The sequence below is a fragment of the Sciurus vulgaris genome, assembly GCF_902686455.1.
Source record: "Sciurus vulgaris genome assembly, chromosome: 4".
In the NCBI taxonomy this organism is placed as follows: domain Eukaryota; kingdom Metazoa; phylum Chordata; class Mammalia; order Rodentia; family Sciuridae; genus Sciurus; species Sciurus vulgaris.
In genome coordinates this window covers 58,205,068-58,227,700 of record NC_136464.1, presented here as the reverse complement: position 1 = coordinate 58,227,700, position 22,633 = coordinate 58,205,068, and the positions used below count along the sequence as shown (strand labels likewise).

Here is a 22,633-nt window from a genome sequence, read left to right as displayed (position 1 = left end):
TTAAAAAATGACTTGGGTCAGTGGTTAAGAACTCCTGGGTTTAATACCTGGTATCAAAATAATAGTAATGATAATGATTTTCAAAAACCAGTAACAGACCAGGCGTGTTGGTGCATGTCTGTAATCCCAGTGATTTAGGAGGTTAAAATAGGCAAATTTGAGACCAGCCTCAGCAGTTAGACCTTTTCTCAAAATAAAAAATAAAGCTGAGGGTGTAGCTCAGTGGTAGAGTGCTTGTCTCGCATGTATGAAGCCCTAGGTTTAATCCTAGTGTGGCAAAAATAAATAAGGGCCAAGGATATGTTTTAGTGGTAGAAGGTTGCTGGGTTAAAACCCCTCCCCCTTACTGCAAAAAAATAAAATAAAACTCTTTGAAATGAAGGAATGGGAAACAATAAATGTCAGAGGTAAAGAAGGAAGACGCACTTGAATGGTACCTGATGGAATATACCAAAAAATAATTCACGTAGAGGAGTTTATGACCTGGAGCACTAGCCATCACTTTCAAGGGACTTCAAGGAAGTGGGAGAGCTGTTGTCTGCTGGGATATTAATTTCTCTATCTGTCTATTTATCTATCTATTTATTTACTTATTTTAGTTTTTGAGATGGAGTCTTGCTGTGTTGTTCAGCCTGATTTTGAACTCATGGGCTAAATTAACCTTCTTACCTCAGCCTTTGAGTGACTGGGATTGTCGGCATACTCTACCACACCCAGTTTTGAATTTATCTTTATAGAGATTCTCAGAACCCCCATGTAACACTGATTTAGTTAGGACTTCACATTTTCCTTACAGTACAGCACTGTTCAAAATAAATAGAATATTCTGTGAAGATTAATGTGTTCTATATCTGCATTGTCTGATAATAGTACTCACTAGGGCTGGACTGTAGCTCAGTGGCAGAGTGCTTGCCTAGCATGCGTGAGGCACTGGGTTTGATCCTTAGCACCGTGTAAAAATAAATATGTAAAATAAAGACATACTGTCCGTATACAACTACAAAAAAATTTTTTTTAAATGGTACTCAATAACCACATAAGGCTTTTGAACTCTTGAAATGTGATTAGCATAACTGAGGAACTGAATTTCTTTTCTTGTTTTATATTGAGAATTGAACCCAGGGGTGTTTTACCACTGAGCTACATCCTGAGTCCTGTTTTAATTTTCAGTTTTTTACTTTGAGGCAATTTTTTATTTTGTTCAGTTTATGAGACTCGTCTTGGATTTGCATGTTCCTCCTGCCTCAGCCTCCTGAGTTGCTGGGATTATAGGCATGAGCCACTGCCTAAATTGCTAATTTTGTGTAATTTTAATTCAGTTGAATAGCCACATGCAGGGTGTGGTGGTGTACACTTGTAATCCTAGCTACTCAGGAGACTAGGCAGGAGGATTGCAAGTTCAAAACCAGCCTGAGCAACATATCAAGACCCTAAGCAACTTAATGAGACCCTGTCTCAGAATAAAAAATTTTAAAGAAGGGCTATGGTTGTGGCTTAGTGGTAAAGTGCCCCTGGGTTCAATTTGTGGTACCAAAAATAAATAAATAAATAAATAGAATGACCACATGTGGCTGGTGGCTAGTATTTTGGACAGTACAGTTATAGAAGTTTATAGCACTTGGGATATATTTAAAAGGTGATTTCTGTGGCATAACTTCTTATTCTTAAATTAATGATAATGAGTATTTCCTATCATTGAGTTCTATTTTATGGACATAGCCGAACACCTCAAAAGCTGCAACAGTGAATTGACCAGGGAGCTATTTGATTGTGATAAAGTTATTTGTGTATAGAATAATCAAAGGTTTTTTGTTTTTCATAGTGTGTATTGGATCCATAGACACTTTACCACTGAGATACATCCTCAGTCTTGTTTTTGTTTTTGTTTTTGTTTTTTTCAAATTTTTGAATTGTCAGTGAACTTTATTTTACTTATTCATATGTGATGCTGAGACTCGAACCCAGTGCCTCACACATGCTAGGCAAGTGCTCTACCACTGAGCCACAACCCCAGCACTGTTTTTCATTTTTTGAGAAATGGTCTTGGTAAGTTGCTGAAGATCTTGCTAAGTTGCTGAAGCTGGCCTTCCAATCCTCGTGCCTCAGCCTCCCTAGCTGCTGGGATTATGGGCATGTACCACTGCACCTGGTTGGTTTTTTGTTGTTTGTTTGGTACCAGGAATCCTTAACCACTTAGCCACATTCCCAGCCCTTTTTTGTATTTTATTTAGAGATAGTCTCACTAAGTTGATTTGGGCCTGGCTAAGTTGCTGAGGCTTTGTTTTGTGGGGTGGGGACTGGGGATTGAATCCATTGGTGCTTTACCACTGAGCCACATCCCCAGCCCTTTTTATTTTTTATTTGAGATAGGGTCTTGCTAAGATGCTTAGGGCCTCGTTCAATTGCTGAGGCTGGCTGCTGGAATTATAGGTGTGCAGTACCATGCACAGCTGTTTATTTTTTGAGACAGGATCTCACTAAGTTCCTGAGTCTGGCCTCAAACTTGTGATCCTCTTGCCTCAACCTCCCAAGTAGTGGGGATTATAGGCGTGTGACACCTTGCCCAATTCTAGTTCTTTCTTTCTGTTTTGTTTTTGCAATATTGGCAATCTAACCCAGAGCCTTGCATGCGCTAGGAAAGCACTGTACCACTGAGCTATATCCCCAGACCTAGAAAATGACTTGCTTATGTAGGAGAATTCCCTATATCACTATGTTGTTTTCTCTTTAAATAGTAGGAGATTGCCCCCCCCCCTTTTTTTTTTTTTTTTTTTTTTTTTTTGGTGCTAGGGATTGAACCCGTGCACTTAACCACTGAATTACATCTTCATCCCATTTTATTTTTTATTTTGATAACAGTGTCTCACTAAGTTGCTTAGGGACTCTGATTTGGGGAGGCTGGTTTCGAACTTGAAAACCTCCTGCCTCGCCCTCCTGAGTCACTGGGATTACAGACTTGCAGCACTGTGCTTGGCTGAGGCTGCCTTTTAAATTTTAAATTATATGTATTTATCGAGAATGCTTTTTTTTTAATTAATTTTTTGTTCTAATTAGTTATAGAGACTGCTTTTGTGGTATATGTCCATATGTGGAAATACAAATGATAAGACATTAATTTAGCTTTTGTTTTTTTCTTGGTACTAGGAATTGAACTCTGAGCTATACCTCCAGCCCATAGGGTCTCACTGAGTTTGTTAGAGCCTTACTAAATTGACTGAGTCTGACCTGGAACTGCTTATTCTCCTGTCTCACCCTCCCAAGTCACTGGGATTATAGGTGTGAGTGTATCACCACACCTGGCTCATATAGCTCTGTGAGCTGCATCCCCAGTCTTAACACAGTAAATTCTATATTAGTGAATGAAGATAATTTCTTTTCCTTTTTTTTTTTGGTCATGCTGGGGATCGAACCTAAAGCCTCTCTAATGCAGAGCTTCTATGCATGCTAGGCAAGTGGTCTACCACTGAGCTATACTCTCAGCCCAGACAATTATGTTTTTATACTTCTTCCTAAAAATACTTCCTGAGGACATGGTAATCACTTTGTCTAGATAAGTTTGTGTGTGTTTATTCTGATGTTTAATAGAATAATGTTTTCTTACATTTACCATGGCATGAACATAAATAGAAAATCTTTGGCATCTGGAGGGATATAAATCAGCTAAATTCAACAAATATTACTGAAATTGTTCTTTTAACTTTTTAAATTAGCAGACTGAAATGCTCAATTAAGCATTCTTGGAAGGGATCCAAATAATCTTAATTTTTCCCCACCCTTTTAATTTCATTTTAGCTGCACTAGGTGTTCAGCAGCCTTCACTTCTTGGAGCGTCTCCTACCATTTATACACAGCAAACTGCATTGGCAGCAGCAGGCCTTACCACACAAACGCCAGCAAACTATCAGTTAACGCAAACTGCAGCATTGCAGCAACAAGCTGCAGCTGCAGCAGCCGCATTGCAACAGGTAAATTTTTAATAGATTTTAATATGTGATATGGAAGATTGTAAAATCTGAGTAACTAGGATTGCGATCTCCATTTTTTTTAAAAAATGAAGAATTGTGGTTTTTGCTATGATTTTTTTTTTTTTTCCTGACGATCAATATTACACTGTGTATGCCCATCACATATAGAGAAGTATAGTGGTATAGTGAAAATTCTTGAGTTCTTAAATTGGACAGTTCTTATACCTCAGTTATTTGAAAAAAATTCAGACTTTGATGGATTCTAGAGTGTAAGAAATCATAATTTTATGTATGTTAGATGTTTATTTTAGCAAATTTCAGAGTAATTTTGGCTGTGTATTTCTGTATATGTATATCACTTTTTTGAGAATGAAATTAATATCTATATTTTTCTTTGAATAATCTTTTGTTTTAATCTTTCAGCAATATTCACAACCTCAACAGGCCTTGTATAGTGTGCAGCAACAGGTTAGTTTCTATTTTCCATGTTAAGAACTGATTTTAAAATAGCCATGTGTTACAAAATTCAGTTGACACAGATTTATATTCTATTAGCTACCTTAATATGTGATTTGAATTCTTTTTTGGAGGCTAGGGATATGGAGTAGAAAAAAAGGGAAGGTCCTAAAAACTCAAATCTTCAACTCGTAGCCATTCTTCTAAGACAGTATATTGAGGATAATCTAGAATGAACCAGATTCTCTCTCATTATTTGGACTGTACTCCTATATGGAACTTCTGTGCCCACTGTGCTGAATTAAGACAACTTAGGAAAAGTAAAACCTTTTTCCGCTTGAAGCCTAATCCTTTCGTGGGCCACTGGCTTTCAACCTTTATTTTTTAGGTAGTAGAATTTCTTGGTTCCTCCTGCCCCAATGAAATGACGAATGGAATTTAATATATAAAATATTAAAATAGAGCTGTTGAAAATGGGAGGAAGCCTCTCCTTATAGTTCATACCCCTATACCTAAGGCACATTCGAACACTTTGAAAATTCCTAACTTAGACTTAAAGCATGTTTCTTTGGCCCCTTAAACTCATAGTGTAACCATTTCCTCAAGGTCTTAACCTCTGGGAGCTAGAAAGAGGTAAGAAAAAAACTCAAAGAAAAGATTGTCAAGGAAAAATTCCCTCGCTGGAATTTAGAAAAATTCTAACCTAAGTACCCATTCTTGGATTGTCCATGGCTAGTAGGTAGTGTTCAATCCTTATGAGTATTAAGAAGTTTTAGGAATAGGGGTGTAGCTCAGCAGTAGAGCACATGCCTAGCGTGTATGAGGCTTGGGATTCATTCCCCAGCACTGACAAAAAAATTTTTTTAAGGAACATAAAGCTCTCAGAAGAAAAAAAGGGAATATAAAAGAGGATCTAAAATTTGAATCCAAAGACAATATTGAACCAGGTGTGGTGTTGCACACCTGTAATCCCAGCTAGTTGAGAAGCTTAGGCTGGGGGATCACAAGTTTGAGACCAGCCTCAACAATAAAGTGAGAGCCTATCTTAGAGTATAAAGGGCTGGGAGTGTTGCTCAGTGGTAAAACACTTGCATTGCATGGGTGAGACCCCTGGGTTCAATCCACAGTACTGCCAAAAAAAAAAAAAAAAAAAAAAAAGACAGTGTGTAGGAATATTAGGGCCTCTCAGTCCACAAGCTCTTTTCTCTAGATACATGGTCCATTTTCATCTTTGGCTTAAGCCCTTTGGGGCTTCAAAAGCATTTCATTTTCTCTAAAGATTACAATATTTCACTAGTAATTGCTTTAAACTTCTGAAAATGGACTAGAGATTAATTTCACAATAGTTACCTTGTTTTTAAAATACCTTGAGAGGGCTGGGGGTATAGCTCTGTGGTAGAGCACTTTCCTAGAATGCACTGAGGCCCTGAGTTCAATCCCAGCACCACACAGAAAACTTGTTTTAAATTTAAAATACCTATAGACTTATATTAGTGTTGTTATGAAATACACTCTTTAAGATTATACTGGGTTAGGTTGAACCACATTAAAATGGTGGTACCCAGCTACTCTTAGAGAAAAATATAGTATGTTAGTAAAATTGAAATTTTTAATACTGGTGACTGCAGGTAATCTGAGTAGTTTGAATTAGAACTTTGTAAAGATTCTTTTTCCTCACATATGTTGTTTTTATTCCAGAGTTTATGTTTTCTCCCTCACATCAGTTTCTTTTCTTTTCTGGTAATGGTATATTTTTCTATTGCCAGAGAAACCATATGGCAGAGCGTATACTTCTTCATAGTATGCATGTCTATGGTAAATACAACCATTAGGAATGCTTCTCATTTTGTGAGATATTTATATATGAATTGGATGGCCAGTTCTATTCTTTGGCACAATTATTAAATTGATGATATGGAATCATTTCTGTAGCATGGTAATGAGCTTATTTTGGAACTAGAAATCTTTTTTAGGGAATTGTGGACTTTTTAGAAAAAATTTTTATGGGTGTTATTTCTGTGAAATAACAAAAAATCAATTTCTCTATTAACTATAGCTGTGTGTGTTCCTTCTTTATACTAGATCTGCAGTTAGAAATAGTTGTAGGTAGCCTTAGGCCTAATGATGTGGTACTTTTCACATTTAAAGAAAAATTATACTTAAAAGTAATTTTTCCATTTATGAAACATCTATGAAACAAAAATTGATTGCTCCTTTTCTTTTGTATGTTTTTTGTTTTTTTTTTTTTGTTTTTTTCCTTTTTTCAGTTACAGCAACCCCAGCAGACCCTTTTAACACAGGTTAGTTTGGCATTACTTTATTTCTTTTGAGTGTCTGAATAGAGAGTAGACTAAAGTTTTATTTCTATTCTACTTTTTATTTCACAGTTTAAAGAAATTTGTTGGACTCACATAATAGTTTAGCAGTATATTGCTAAATGAAAATGGAACTTTGTTACTGTGTTTGATTGCAAGCCCAGCTATTATATAGCTTGAAAAAATAAGAATTTATTTTAAATGTAATGCTGATTTTTTTACTTTTATATTTTCTTTATAGCTAAATTTTTGGAAATTTTTTGACGTTTAATTTTTAGCTTGACTTTAGTAGGTAAAGTCATCATGTTATCAGTTTGATTTTTGAGCACTATTAAAATGTTTTAGAACTTTTGGGCCTGATGGTGTATTTTGGACCTGATGGTATAACTCTGGTAGAGTGCATGTTTAGCATGTGTGTGAGGCTCTGGATTTAATCCCTAACACAAAAGACAAATGAAGTTTTGAACCTTAGGGTTTGTTACAAACCACTTAGTTCCTGTCACATAATTCTTTTTCTTTTCTTACAGCCCTTTAAAAAGTGTTAAAAAAACATTCCTTGTTTATTAACTCAGGCTGTGGGCTGTATTTGGCCCATGGACCATAGTTCACTGGTATTACTTACAGTAAATACTATGCGACTCTGAAGAAATGGAACAGAATCCCCATGCTGGGGATTGAACCCAGGTCCTTGCACGTGCTGTGTACCCCCTCTTAAGCACTGAGGTCCACACTCATCCCTAGAACTTAAGTATGGATGTAAAATGATATCTCAGATAATGGGAGGTAGAAGTAAAAGTATGGTGCAGTATGCACTGTATGCTTCCATTTACTTAAGAGGGAAGAGTAGGTGCATTATCTCTATGAGACCCTTGATAATAGAAGGTGATGTGATTGCTTCCTAGGTAGGGAACTGGGTACTGAGGAACAAAGATAGAAGAGACGCTTTTCACTATGTGACTTGTATCTTTTTAGTTTTCAGTCTGTTTTTTAAAAGTAAAGTATTAGAAGTATTTTTTAGCAGTAAAATGCATTATAATTGAAAAATCAACCACACTATTCTTTTTAAAGAACTAAAATCCAATAACACCAATCTTACTTTCAATTCCTAACATGAGAATTTCGAAATTAAGTAGAATAGCTGTAGAAGTTTCTTTCCTTTAACAGCATCTCCCGGTATGTGTCCATAAAGTATTAACATGTTAAAGAAACTTTTTGAGGTGTTTTTCCCACTATGGGAAATTGAACCAAGGGGTAATCTACCACTGAGCTATATCTCCAGTTCCTTTTATTTTATTTTATTTATTTGTACTGAGGATTGAACCCACTGGTGCTTTACAACTGACCTAAATTTTCCAGACCTTTTTTTTGTTTTTTATTTTGAGACCGGATCTCACTAAGTTGCTTAGGGCTTTGCTGGGTTGCTGAGGCTGGTCTTGAACTTGTGATCTTCCTGCCTTTGGCTCTCAAGTTGCTGGGATTACAGGCATGCACCACCACACCCTGCCCTTTTATTTTGAGACAAGGATTTGTTAAATTTCCCACAATAGTCATGAACTTCTTGTAATCTTCCTGCCTCAACCTCCTGAATTACAGGTGCATCACCAGGCATAGTGTGTTTTTTTTTTTTTTCTTTTTGAGATGGTGTCTTTGCCATGCTGCCCAGGCTCATAGCAAACTTAATGGATTCAAGCATTCTTCTTTCTCAGCCTACACGCTACTTGAACTACTTAACCACTGAGCCACATTCCCATTTCTTCTTTTTTATTATTTTTGAGACAGGGTCTCACTAAGTTGCTGAGGGTGGTCTCAAACTTGCCTAATTTTGTGGCCTGTGGCCTAATTTAATGAAATGCTGAGTTCCTCTACTATATTTTGGAGTTTCCTGAACCTTTAGTGTGCTGATAAGAATTTTGATTTCTTTTCCTTATTTTGGGGGTATTGGGATTGAATCTAGGGGTGCTTTACTACTAAACTATGTTCCCAATCTTTTTTTCAGAGTAAATATTTCTTTTTTTTTTTTTTTTTTTTTTTTTGGAATAATTACATTTTGGATGTTTGTGAAAGCCATTGTACTTTTTTTTTTTTTTGCAGTACTGGGGATTGAACTCAGGGCTTTGAGCTTGTAAGGCAAGCACTCTACCAGCTGAGCTATCTCCCCAGCCCCCCAATCATTTTTTTATTTTGAAAAATGGTCTAAGTTGTTGAGGCTGGCCTCTAACTTGTGATCCTGCTGCCTCAGCCTCCCAAGTAGTGAGGATCATAGAGACATGTGATACTGTACCCAGCTTTTTTTTTTTTTTTTTTTTTTGGTGGTGCTTAACCATAGGTTCTTGCATATGCGAGGCAAGTTCTCTTGCACTGAGCTACATCCCCAGTATGTCCTGCAGCTTGAATTTCAAAGGGTGAGCTAAAATAGAGTTTTAAAAACTCATTGCACCATAATTCTTTTGCCTTGGAGCAACCTGAAAACTTGTCTGAGGAAACTTGTGAATGAAATAAGTTGAAAATAATTTGCAAATTTTCAAACTTAATTTTCACAAGATGTACATGTGTATTTTTATAACTTCATATAGTTTTTAACATTTTGGGTTAAGAGTTGTCATTTTTAATTTTTAGGTGATTTCAAGTCATTATCTTAATATGATGTTGATTTTCTTCAATAGCCGGCTGTTGCACTGCCTACAAGTCTTAGCCTGTCTACTCCTCAGCCTGCAGCACAGATAACTGTATCGTATCCAACACCAAGGTCCAGTCAGCAACAAACTCAACCTCAGAAACAACGTGTTTTCACAGGGGTGGTTACAAAACTACATGATACATTTGGATTTGTGGATGAAGATGTATTCTTTCAGCTTAGGTAAACTTCATTAGGTGTTGAGATGACTTCTTGAATTTGTTATAAAGCATTCATGATGAAGATAAGCTATAATTTTCTGTTACCATTCCGCTTGTATTATAGTCATATCTGTGATGTTTTTTGATAGAAAAATGTAATTAAGTATATGTTTGATTGTTGAACACCAGCTAGTTGTGAATTCTTTATAAATGTTTTGTTGGAGGTAGGTGGTATTTCTAACTAACTCTTCATGGGTAAACTCTGAGATTGGGGGTTGAAAATTATATGACTTTTAAAGCTTAATATTCTTGTTTGGCATATCTGACAATAACAGTCATAAGAATTTTTTTTTTTTTCCCCAGCAGTGGGGGTGGAGGTACATGGGATTGAACTCAGACACTGGACCACTGAGCCACATCCCCAGTCCTATTTTGTATTTTATTTAGAGACAGGGTCTCACTGAGTTGCTTAGCACCTTTGCTTTTACTGAGACTGGCTTTGAACTTGAGATCCTCCTGTCTTAGCCTCCCAAACTGCTGGGATTACAGGTGTGCTACACCGCCCCTGACATTTTTGTTTTGTTTTGTTTTTTATACTACTGGTGATTGAGCCCAAGGCCTATACATGGGCCACTAGTGCTGTAACCATTGAAGTGCATCCCTGGCCCTTTTATAAAATTGTACTTTGAGAAAGGGTCTTGATAATTTTCACATGTTGTCCTTGAACTTGCAATCTTCCTGCCTGAGCTTCCCAAGTAATTGGGATTACAGGCATGCATCACCATGCCTGGCAAGGATTATTTTTTTAGTTGAAAAGTTAGTGAACAGGAGATGGACTAACATTCACATTATTACTTTGGTAGCTTTATGATAGTTGAAGGAAATATGAATGTCTTTAGATATTTCAAGTATATTTCTAATGAGCTTCATTAGAAGGTGTCACATTTGGGACTCAATTACTGTACAGGATTTTTGTATAAAATGAATTCCCATTTTTTGTCTTTTCTTTCCAAAGCCTGAAGCAAATCTTACTCTTGGGCTATAAAAGCTAGTGTTATAAGCAGAAGGGCATAACATTTGGAGATTATGAAGTGGTCACTTATTTCTTGCATTTCAAACCTTCTGTTTATATATAGAGGTCAAAACGTTCAGTTCTAAAATGAGTTTACAAATATAGCTACTTTCATAAGATCTTTCCAGGCTTTCATTTCTGGTATAGTGTATTTTAAAATGCTAAGTGTGTGAATCTTTTGTGGGGGCAGTCTCTTAATTGTGTTTGATTTCTTTTTTTCCTCAGTGCTGTCAAAGGGAAATCCCCACAAGTGGGTGACAGAGTATTGGTTGAAGCTACTTATAATCCTAATATGCCTTTTAAATGGAATGCACAAAGAATTCAAACCCTACCAAATCAGGTAAATAAAATATTGAATTATTATGGAAACTTGGTAATTGAATCTTCCATTTGACAAAAGTATTTTCTTAAAACATTTTTATCTTTTTACTTTTGTTAAGAATCAGTCCCAAACCCAACCTTTACTGAAGACTCCTCCTGCTGTACTTCAGCCAATTGCACCACAGACAACATTTGGTGTTCAGGCTCAGCCCCAGCCTCAGTCACTGCTGCAGGCACAGATTTCTGCGGCTTCAATTACACCACTATTGCAGACACAGCCACAGCCTTTATTACAGCAGCCACAGCAGAAAGGTATTGAATGCCATGTGTCCTTGTTTTTAATTTCAGACTAATATGTTATTATTTATTTGTTAAAATAAAAAAGAGTATGCGTTTAATTTTAAAATAGGCAGAAACATCCAGGAGGTTGAGAAACAAGGATCTCTTGAGCCAATGAGTGTATGACAAAACTGGGCAATATAGTGAGACCTGTCTCAAAAAAATCTGACAGGGACTTTGAGGAAACTTGGAAGGAAGCTTAAATATCTTGAACACAATGTCCTGTAGTTCTCTAGCTATATGGAAATAGTTTTGTTTTATTTCTTATAGTGATAACAAGCTCAATGAATAGGAAATTCAAGGGTATGCTCCTTGTGTATCTATCAGAACTGTTATCCCTTGTCTGCCCCCTTTTGGTATATCCCATACCAGCAACATTTTATTTATACATGTAAATCTTTTCTTTTTAATTAACTAATTATTATTATTATTATTATTATTTTGATATCAGGGATTGAGCCCAGGGGTGCTTAACCACTGAGCCACATCCTCAGTTTCTCTTTTCGTTAAATACATTCATGTAATTTTACTTACTCTAATTAGGATCCTATTATTGTGGTTGTAGTTATACATGATGTGGAGTTACCCTGGTTGTGTAGAAAAGAAAAGTTATGTCTGATTAGTTCTATTGTCTTTCCTATTTCCCTCTCTCCTCCCTTCCTTTCATTCCCCTTTGTCTAATCCAATGAAATTCTATTCTTCCCCTCCCACCCTTGTTGTGCATTAGCCTCCACATATCAGAGAGAACTTCACCCTTTGTTTTTTTGGGACTGGCTTATTTCACTTAGCATGATATTCTCCAGTTCCATCTATTTACCAGCAAATGCCATAATTTCATTCTTCTTTATGACTGAATAATATTCCGTTGTATATATATACCACATTTTCTCTATCCATTCATCTGTTGAAGGACACTTAGATTGGTTTCATAGTTTAGCTTTTGTGAATTGTGCTATGGACATTGATGTGGTTGTATCACTGTACTATGCTGATTTTAAGTCCTTTGGGTATAAACCAAGGAGTGGGATAACTGGATCAAATGGTGGATCCATTCCAAGTTTTCTGAGGTATCTCCATAATGCTTTCCATAGTGGTTGCACCAATGTGCAGTTCCATTATCCATGTGAATCTGGTGTCAGTATTTCTGTTATGCTATTGGGGATCCCAATTCAGTGCTCAACAACTGAGCTACATGCTCTAGCCCATTTTATTTTTGGTACTGGGGTTATTGAACCCAGGAACACTCTTCCACTGAGCTAATTTTAGTTTTATTTATTAATATGTGGTGCTGAGGATCAAACCTAGTACCTTACTTATGCTAGGCAAATGCTCTGCCACTGAGCTGCAGCCCCAAGCCCCCCTACTTTCTAATTTTTTTATGGGAATTTTTTAGACCTTTTTTAAAATTTATTTTTATGTGGTGCTAAGGATCAAACCCAGTGCTTCACACATGCTAGACAAGCACTCTACTACTGAGCTACAACCACAGTCCCTTCCCAGCTCTTTTTATTTTTTTATTTTGAGACAATATCTCAATAAGTTGCATAGGGCCTCACTAAATTGCTGAGGCCAGCCTCAAACTTTCTATTCTCCTGCCTTAGCCTCCCAAGTTTCTGGGATTACAGGTGTGTACTGGATGAATCCAACTCTTTTTTTTTTTTTTCCCTTTTATTTTGAGACAGGTTCTTGGTAAATTTATCCAGGCAAGTTGTCTGGGCTTGCCTCCAACTTGTAATTCACCTGTCTCACCTTCCAGAGTAGCTGTATATACAGTTGTGTGTCACTGTGCCTGGCAGTAAACAGTGTTTTAAATGTCAGTTAGCCCCCTGCATGCAGTGGTGCATACCTGGAACCCTAGCAATTTGGGATACTGATAATAGGATGATCAAAAGTTGAAGGCCGGGCTGGGGATATAGCTCAGTTGGTAGTGTGCTTGCCTCGTAAGCACAAGGCCCTGGGTTCAATCCCCAGTACCGCAAAAAAAAAAAAAAAAAAAAAAAAAAAAGTTGAAGGCCAGCTTGGGCTACTTGGTAGGACCTGTCTCAAAACAAAAAACAGTAAAGATCTAGGGATGTAGCTCCATATTAGAGTACCTCTAGGTTTAATTTTTTAAAAAAATATTTTTAGTTGGAAATGGATGTGATAACTTTATTTTATATACATATTTTTATTATATATATATCTTTATATATGTAGCATATATATATGTCTATATATAATTATGGCATTCTCTTTTATTATGAGCTATGATATAAGTGATAAAACATTGTAGGACTCATTAATGGCATATTTATAGCAAAATGATAAAACAGGTTACAGTGTAATAGATTATTAATTCTAAATGAACACCTAATTGTTCACTACTCAGGTCAAAAAATGCACATTGCTAATACTTTTCTTTGTGTATAGTGCCTTGCTCATAACAGGCAAGCACTCTACCAGTGAACTACATCCCTCAGCCCCCGCCCACCTCCTTTTTGATAGTTTATTCTCAAAGTATGTATCCTGAATACAGTGTAGCTTTTTCTGCTTTTGAACTTAATGCGTGATTCCATTTATATAATAGCTTGTGTAAGATTTCTTCATCATTATGTTAAAGTTTTTCCTGCTGTTTATTCCATGCGGGTCTAGTTTTTTCATTTTCATTGTGCATTTGCATTATATGAATATTATATATGTTCTCCTTTGGTGATCATTTTGGTTATTCCTCATTTTTAGTTTCTTTGGTGATCATTTTGGTTATTCCTCATTTTTAGTTTCTGTAAACATTCTTGTGTGTGTTTACAGACAATGTGAGTTTCTAAAGGATATAGATCTTTGAGTGGAATTGTTGGGTGTGAGGAGTATACATATCTTACACTTCTTAGAGGATACCAAACGATTTCCAAACTTTTTTTTTCCTCCAGGTATCTGACATTTATTTCTCTGATTTCTGTTTTTTTGTTTTTCTTATATTTTTCTTAAAATATCTTATTTTCCAATTGTGAATTGGAACTTGAATTCCTATTTTTTTGTTGTTGTTGTTTGTTTTGATACTAGGTTTTCAAACTTGGATCTCGCACATACTTAGCACTCTATCACTGAGCTGTATTCCTAGCCGTAAGATAGTACCTGTTCTTCAATAAAATGTAATTATGATAAATTTAATGAACAATTTTATTCCCAGTTGTTAGACTATCTTCATCTAATTTAATCTCATAATACTTTTGTACTTTCTTTAAACGTGTTAATTTTATTTTTTCTATATTTTTTTGAAGCTGGCTTATTGCAGCCCCCTGTTCGTATAGTTTCACAGCCACAACCAGCACGAAGATTAGATCCACCATCTAGGTTTTCAGGAAGGAATGACAGAGGGGATCAAGTGCCTAATAGAAAAGATGACCGAAGGTATGTTTTAAGAATATAATATAGATGGTGGTGGTGATTACACAAAAATGTGAATGCACTTAATGCCACTGAACTCTGCAGGTAAAACTGGTTAAAGTGATAAATTTTGTGTCATGTACATATAGCTTTTTTTTTTTAATACTAGGGATTGAACCCAGGGGTGCTAAACCACTGAACCACATCTCTAGCTCTTTTTTCATTTTTATTTTGAGACAGGGTCTCACTCAGTTGCTTAGGGCCTTGCTAAGTTGCTAACATGCCCAGCAACATAACATTAAAAAAAATATTTTTGAACAGTTAAAAAAAGGTATATTGTAGGGCTGTGATTGTGGCTTAGTGGTAGAGCGCTTGCCTAGCTTGTGTGAGGCCCTGGGTTCATCATCAGCACCACATAAAAATAAACAAATTAAATAAAGGCATTGTGTCCATCCACAACTAAAATATATATATATTTTTAAGTATATTGTATTGGCTTGTTTCTATTGCCTATTACATTTATTTCTTTAAAAAACTACCATAATGCCAAAAATATTAGTAATGTTAGAAAAATTTGCTTTAAGTCGTGAAAGGGAGAGAGAAAGACGTAGATCCAGAGAAAGATCACCTCAAAGGAAACGTTCCCGGGAGAGATCTCCCCGAAGAGAGAGAGAGCGATCACCTCGAAGAGTTCGGCGTGTTGTTCCACGTTACACGGTGCAGTTTTCAAAGTTTTCTTTAGATTGGTAAGTTCTTTTCTCCTCCCATTGTTTATTCAATTATTAATAATTTGTAATTTTGTGTAGTTTAGTGTAGAACTTGTTACAATATCAGGATATTTTTCCTGCAAAAATCAATATGAACTGATATTTAGTGCTCTTTATTTAAGGTAAGAAATTTGAAGTAATTTATTTCCCTGCTAGAGTGTATTATTTATATATACTCATTTAAGTTATCAACCATTGAAAAAGAAAACCTCTAAAATAAATTCTGTTGTGATGAAATTGTTGCTTAACGTTAGGATTATTTAAGATCCACATTTATTGATGAATAGTCCATTATATATGATGAAATAGTAACAGAAGAGTGAAGTGGTTGTTTCAAGCTTATCTATAACAGCATAGTATAAAATATAAAATGGATCTATATGTATTCTGAGACCTATATAATATACATGTGTATGTATATTTAAATACATCATTGAGTCTTTAGAATCAGGTTGGAGTAAGTTACCAAGAATTTCTCAACTTTAACTATAAAATCTCATCAGCTTGCAGAATTATTGTTTGGTTCAGTTTTTCTCTCTGGAGTACTTTTTTTTTGGGGGGGGGGGGGGGGTGCTGGGGATCGAACCCAGGGCCTTGTGCTTACAAGGCAAGCACTCTACCAACTGAGCTATCTCCCCAGCCCCTCTCTGGAGCACTTAACCCTGTGCGTGGCAATTTTAGATTTTCCATAATTGATGGTAGTAGTGAGTTGTGATGGAAAAGTGTAATTTTAATGTTGGCTATCAGAAGTTGAAATTTCTACGCATTCCATTCTAGATCTGATAAAACAGTGTAATTTAAGATACTGAATACCAAGAAATTCTTAACTGGTGGCTTTGCTTATTTATATTATTTCATTGTTCATTTACTCTTGCTTTGGCCAGACCAGCAAGTACTCTTAATTTATACTAGTTTTATTGTTATTCTTGTTTACTATTATACTTAAAAATAGCCTGTCTGTGTTAGAGAAACCAGTTGGTATCAAAACTGCTTCTCCAACCACCAACATACTAAATAGAGGAGCTCTCATTTTTATGCATCTGTTCCCAGTGTTAAACGCTATTCTAGGAAAAGTTGGTAAGATATGACATTGAGCCAGGTACCATGGCTCACACGTGTAATACTCATGATCAGCCTCAGCAATTTAGGGAGGCCCTAAGCAACTAGTGAGACCCTATCTCTAAATAAAATATTAAAAAGGACAAGGGTTGTGGCTCAGTGGTTAAGTGTCCCTGGGTTTAATCCTGATAGTAAAATAAATAGATATGAAATGGAACAGCTCCTACTAGGATCACCTTCACAATTTCACTTTTATGACTAATAGAACATGAAATTGAACCCATTACAAGTAAAAATCCTTTTAAAGTTTCTGTGTCTCCTTATGTGTAGTTCAGGAAAATAAAAATTTTTTCTTATACTAATACAATTGGAAGCACTAATTGTGCAATTAATGATTTTCCTGTACTTATGTCTGTTTTATCATATCGTTTTTTTCTGATTTTTCATAGGTTTTATTCCTGTGGGGTAAAACTTCTAAAATTCTGGTACCGAGGAACTGTTACCTATACTTTGTTCCTTAAAAATAAAACTCAAATACATTTTGCACACTTTTGACAGAATCTTAACCAGATAAAGTATAATTATATCAGCAATCACAACAGAGTATTGTCTATATTCCTTTTATTTTGTGATGCTGGGATTGAACCTAGGACCTTATACATGCTAGGAAGTCAATCTACTTCTCAGCTATATATCCCTAGTGTGTATCTATTTTTTGTTTTTAGGTGTCAGATAAAGACATCTCTACACGGAGATTAGTTCTTTTTAATTCTTTTTTTCCTCTTTTTCTTTCCTCTCCTCCCCCTCTGATCACCTCTCCTCTCCCTCTCCTCCCCTCCCTTCTTCCTTCCTGTATTAGGGATTGAACCCTGGGGTACTGTACCAATGAAGTATATCCCTTGCCCTTTTTATTTTTTGAAATGGGGTCTTGCTAAGTTGCTGAGTCTGTCCTTGAACCTGCCACCTTCCTCTTTCAGTCTCTTGAGTTGCTAGGATTGCATGTGTTGCTCCAATATGCCTAGTGAATTTCATTTGTGTTTTTTGAGTTGTTGTTTTTTTTTTGTTTTTTGTTTTTTGGTTTTTGGTTTTTTTGGTACTGGGGGTTGAACCCAGGGGCACTCTAGTGAGCTACATCTTTACATCTCTAGCCTTTTTAATTTTTTATTTTTTTAGCTGCAGATGGACACAGTGCCTTCATTTTTAAAAATTTATTTATTTTTATATAGTGCTGAACCTAGTATCTCACATGTTGGATAAGCACTGTACCACTGAGCTACAACCCCAGCCCTCGATTATGCATGTCTTGGCCTTTTGCCTGATTCATTTATCTTTGAGTTTCTCTCCTTTAAAATCTTCACTTCTTGGGAAAAGGAAATGCCAGTGCCAGATTTAAAAGGCATGCCTGCCTCACATGCTCGAGGCCCGGGTTCGAGTCCCCAGCACTGTGGGATTGCGGAAATAACGAACAGATATAAAAGGCAAGAATTCTATCCCCTTTTTACAAAATAATCAAGTATTGATATACTTACATCATTCCTATAGAGGATTATAGAGATGTGGTTCTCTAAAGAAAACTTGGATTTTTTTTCTCATGTAGTTTGGTATTAGATTTTTAATTTATGTACTGATCTAGGAGCTTACTCTAGAATAGGACTTAGATTTTTTCTGTGCTGTATAAGTCTGATTGATGGGTATTTGAGTACTAATTTGTTATTACTTTTTCCCCTTCTTTGTATGTATTTTGTGTGAATTATAATTTTCTCAAGTAATATGCAGTTCAAATGAGTCAAAACTACTTTTGTTTCAATCTTCTCTAGAGCGTGGGTTGCCTTTGTTTCAAAGTGTCTTCTCTAATGAATTATAAGCTACATACAAAAAGTAGAGAAGTAAAGGTAACACTTAGATACTGTTTATTCAGAGCTGCAACTATACAGATTTGAAAAATAAGATTTTTCCAATGTCTCCATCAGAATTTGTAGTTGATTTAATTAATTGACTGTGTTTTCAACTTGCTTTTTACTGTTTAAGGTTACTTAGCTTCAGAATTATGTGGATGTATAACCTTTGATATAAGGCTGCTTATTCACTACTTATGTCTGTTTTTCAGTCCTAGTTGTGACATGATGGAACTAAGGCGCCGTTATCAGAATTTATATATACCTAGTGACTTTTTTGATGCTCAGTTTACATGGGTGGATGCTTTCCCTTTGTCAAGACCATTTCAGCTGGGAAATTACTGCAATTTCTATGTTATGCACAGAGAAGTAGAGTCATTAGAAAAAAATATGGCCATTCTTGATCCTCCAGATGCTGACCACTTATACAGTGCAAAGGTTTGTATTTGTGATTTACAGCTTAAGTTTCTTCATAGTTGTTCAAAAATAGGAGAATATGTGGAGCTATTCTTTAGAACATTATTGTTAAATACCTAAATACCTATGTTGTCTTCTTGTTGATCTGATTATATTTCACATAAGTAATTCAACCTCTCTGTGCCTCACTTATTATGCTATAAAATAATGGTTATTTTAACATTAATGCTTATAAAAATGTGAAGATGAAGTTGAATGTTATATGACTTTTGTGGGCTTTTTTTATATTGGGGATTTAACCCGGGGCATTTTTCCACTGAGCTATATCCCCTATCCTTTTTAATTTTTTTTATTTTAGGTTCTCACTAAGTTGTTGAGTCTGACCTTGAACTTGTGATTCTCCTGTGTCAGCCTCCTGAGTTGCTAGGATGTCAGGAATGTGCCACCATGCCTGGTGTTACATTATGACTTTAAGCCCCAGATAAAACTTAATGTTGGGTGACTGTACTAAATGTTAGTCTTTAGGATAACATTCAGAATATGGCTTATAGGAATTAGTTTTCTTCTGGCATTGTTTGGTCTAAAAAGCATCCCTAACAACATCTCAAGTAGTGGCAAGAGAGGCACTCATGGTCAAGTAATGCAGTTTGTTGAGCCAAGTTGGCAGTTTGAAGATCTCAATTTGTTTTGTTCAAAAATGCCTCAAGCTAGACTCAGTGGTATTTGCCTGTAATTCCAGCAGCTCAGGAGACTGAGGCAGGAGGATCATGAGTTCAGAGCCAGCCTCAGCAACTTATCGAGGCCCTGTCCCTAATAAAATACAAAAAGGGACTGGGGATGTGGCTCACTGGTTAAACCCCTGGGTTCAATTCCCACTACCCAAAAAGAGAGAGAGAAAGAGAGAGAGAGATGTCCCAAACCTGATAGAAAAGAATTCCAGAATATTTCCATAGCAACAGCAACAGATTTTGCTATAATGGGATTCATTTGGTTCTTTGTAAAATTAACCCATATCCCTGTTAATAACATCATTGTGGGTGGTTGAATACTTTTTGGCAAGGGGTTTGAGAAGCTCATGAAGTAAAAATTTGCTGTATGCTTTACTTACCTCATGAAGTAAAAATTTGCTGTATGTTATTTTCTATTTGTAAACAAATAATTTCAAAATTTTAAAAAACCTTCCCTTGACAATTTAAAACTTTGTGAGGTACTAATAGCAATTATTTTCTATAACATTTTGCATCCATTTTTATAAGAAATTTCACATATCTAAAATGTAAGGTTAAGTAGTAGTACTTCTCATTTTTTTACATTACTTTAGACTTTTGACAGGATTGAATTATTTGACTATAATAGGTAATGCTGATGGCTAGTCCTAGTATGGAAGATTTGTATCATAAGTCATGTGCTCTTGCTGAAGACCCACAAGAACTTCGAGATGGATTTCAACATCCTGCGAGACTTGTTAAGGTAAAATAGATCATTTGTTTTATCTGTAGGTGTATATTCACTTATCTTAGTGCTTACTATGTATGCATAAATTTAAAAACAGCATATTTTTAATCTTGTTACTAAGTTATTTTAGTATTATTAAGGTACTAACAATTTAATGATACAGCTGTTTTTCTCACTGCAGATTGTGGCTATACCTTACTTGTATATTACTACTTCAACTGTCGTTTTGATTTGTTATATTTGTAGCATATTAAAATCTTAGTGATAATGGGATTTAGAATGTCTTTGGATGCTGTTAAAGTTTGTATTATAGCTTGTTTCTTTAAAAGAATGCTATCTGAAGAAATATTATAGAAGGATGAGTTATGATGTGTAAATCCTATTCCATTGCTGAAATGCAGTGTGGAACAAGATGAACTGAACTCTTCCTTGACTGACAGATATCTGAGGTAGTAAAATGATATTGGAAAGGTTTGTACCTTTCCTTTTCAAGTATTTATTTGTAATTTGACAAATTATATAACATATGTAAATGATTCTTTGTTTTGAATTAGTTTTTAGTGGGCATGAAAGGCAAGGATGAAGCCATGGCCATTGGAGGGCACTGGTCTCCTTCGTTGGATGGACCAGACCCAGAAAAAGATCCCTCTGTGTTGATTAAGACTGCTATTCGTTGTTGTAAGGCTCTGACAGGCATTGATCTAAGTGTGTGCACACAATGGTAAGTATCAATTCATTTCTTGATTAGAAATGTTTAATAGATTTGTAGATGTTTTTATCGATCAGTCTTTTCCCCTTCCTTATTTTAGCAACACTGGTCATACAGGTAATCTCAAAGGAAAATCCCCAGTTGTAGCAAAAGTTTATTTGGTGCCAAAAATGTTTTGGGGAAAAAGGATTAAGAACTAATCAAAATATACTGAAAATTTAAATGTTTTATTATGCTGTACTTCGGAAGTTGGTTGTATGTTGAAAATACTTTTCATTTCATGTATAGCTGGAGAAGATCGTCAAGAGAGAACTTCATTTCATAATTCTTTTGTTATAAAATGATGTAGTTGCTGATTATTTTTGTTCAGCCATATTTTCTCTTGAGGCTTATTTGTCCTATGTACTTTAGTATATTTCTTGTGATTTAATTGAGAATATTCTTTTTTAGCACATGAAATCTGAACAGCTATCCAGCTTCTTCAGGTATTCTCTAAAATATGGGTAGCTTTGTAATCAAACTTGAAAATGCCTTGTGGGAACATATTCTTTTATTTGATAAAATATTGTACAAATGTACCAAAAGAGGAACTATGGCTTCTATAATTTTTTTTTCTTTAGACCAACCTCAAGTTCTTGCAGCAAAATTTCTTTACTTGATGTGCTACAAGTGAACTAGGGTCTTTAAAATGTATTTTAGAATTTTTTTTCCAACATGCTTCTTCCCTTGCAACAGGTACCGTTTTGCAGAGATTCGCTACCATCGCCCTGAGGAGACCCACAAGGGGCGTACAGTTCCAGCTCATGTGGAGACAGTGGTTTTATTTTTCCCGGATGTTTGGCATTGCCTTCCCACCCGCTCAGAGTGGGAAACCCTCTCCCGAGGATACAAGCAGCAGCTGGTCGAGAAGCTTCAGGGTGAACGCAAGGAGGCTGATGGAGAACAGGCACTGAACGCTAATCCCTTTTTCTATTTCCGCTTCTCACAGGCACAGGAACACAGGCACAAATGCACACCACACACTACATAACAAACACACATGGAGGAACATAACTGGTAACAGCGACTGGTAATCCAGCTTTCAGCAGTATAGTCGAATGTTCTTTTCTCTAAAAAATTCTGTCTATTCTAACATTAAGAGTGTTGAGACCTCAAAGGAAAATAAGTTGTGCTTAAATTGCACAGAATTTTGTTTCTATCATAGGTCTAGTTGCTGGAATCTGGGACCAGTTGTTGAGCAAGATTCAGTATTAAGCCATTTTAAACATTTTGCCATTTTCTAAAATTTAAAAGATTTTCTCTTTCACGGTCATCAGTTCTAGTCATGGATATTTGAAATTGGACAACCACAAGTCTGAGAGATTTGAAATTTCAGGCTATGTGGCAACGTCTTTGGTACATTTCAAAGGTCTGACTAAATCAGTCTTTGGGTGGCTTGAAAATTGGGGCAAATCACACACTGTGTGGTTAGTGGAGACCGGCAGTGTTTGTGCATCCCTGATATCCTTTGTGTTGTAATTTATCACCCTTTTGTGTTTCACAGATCTGGCTTTGATTGGCTGATGAGTGTCTTTGTGATCAGTTAAAAGTGATAGAATGTATGTACGTGGACTTGCCTAAATAATAACTTTAGGAGAAGACAATCTGAAACATTTGTGACCTTGC

General features: G+C 35.8%; 1 protein-coding gene across 4 annotated transcripts in view; it reads left to right on the top strand.

The window, feature by feature from the left end:
* Positions 1–22,633, top strand: part of CCAR1 (cell division cycle and apoptosis regulator 1) — a 50,260-nt gene that overhangs the window by 6,448 nt on the left and 21,179 nt on the right. For 3 of the 4 annotated variants that reach the window (XM_079135758.1, XM_079135757.1, XM_079135759.1), the window contains 12 exons: positions 3,793–3,965; positions 4,389–4,433; positions 6,689–6,721; positions 9,400–9,593; positions 10,869–10,983; positions 11,084–11,276; positions 14,561–14,690; positions 15,251–15,412; positions 18,600–18,825; positions 20,161–20,274; positions 20,814–20,980; positions 21,704–21,914. In XM_079135758.1, coding sequence (XP_078991884.1) covers positions 3,793–3,965; positions 4,389–4,433; positions 6,689–6,721; positions 9,400–9,593; positions 10,869–10,983; positions 11,084–11,276; positions 14,561–14,690; positions 15,251–15,412; positions 18,600–18,825; positions 20,161–20,274; positions 20,814–20,980; positions 21,704–21,914 — 1,763 coding nt within the window. The remainder of the gene's footprint in view (positions 1–3,792; positions 3,966–4,388; positions 4,434–6,688; positions 6,722–9,399; positions 9,594–10,868; positions 10,984–11,083; positions 11,277–14,560; positions 14,691–15,250; positions 15,413–18,599; positions 18,826–20,160; positions 20,275–20,813; positions 20,981–21,703; positions 21,915–22,633) is intronic. The other variant, XM_079135760.1, reaches the window with a different exon arrangement.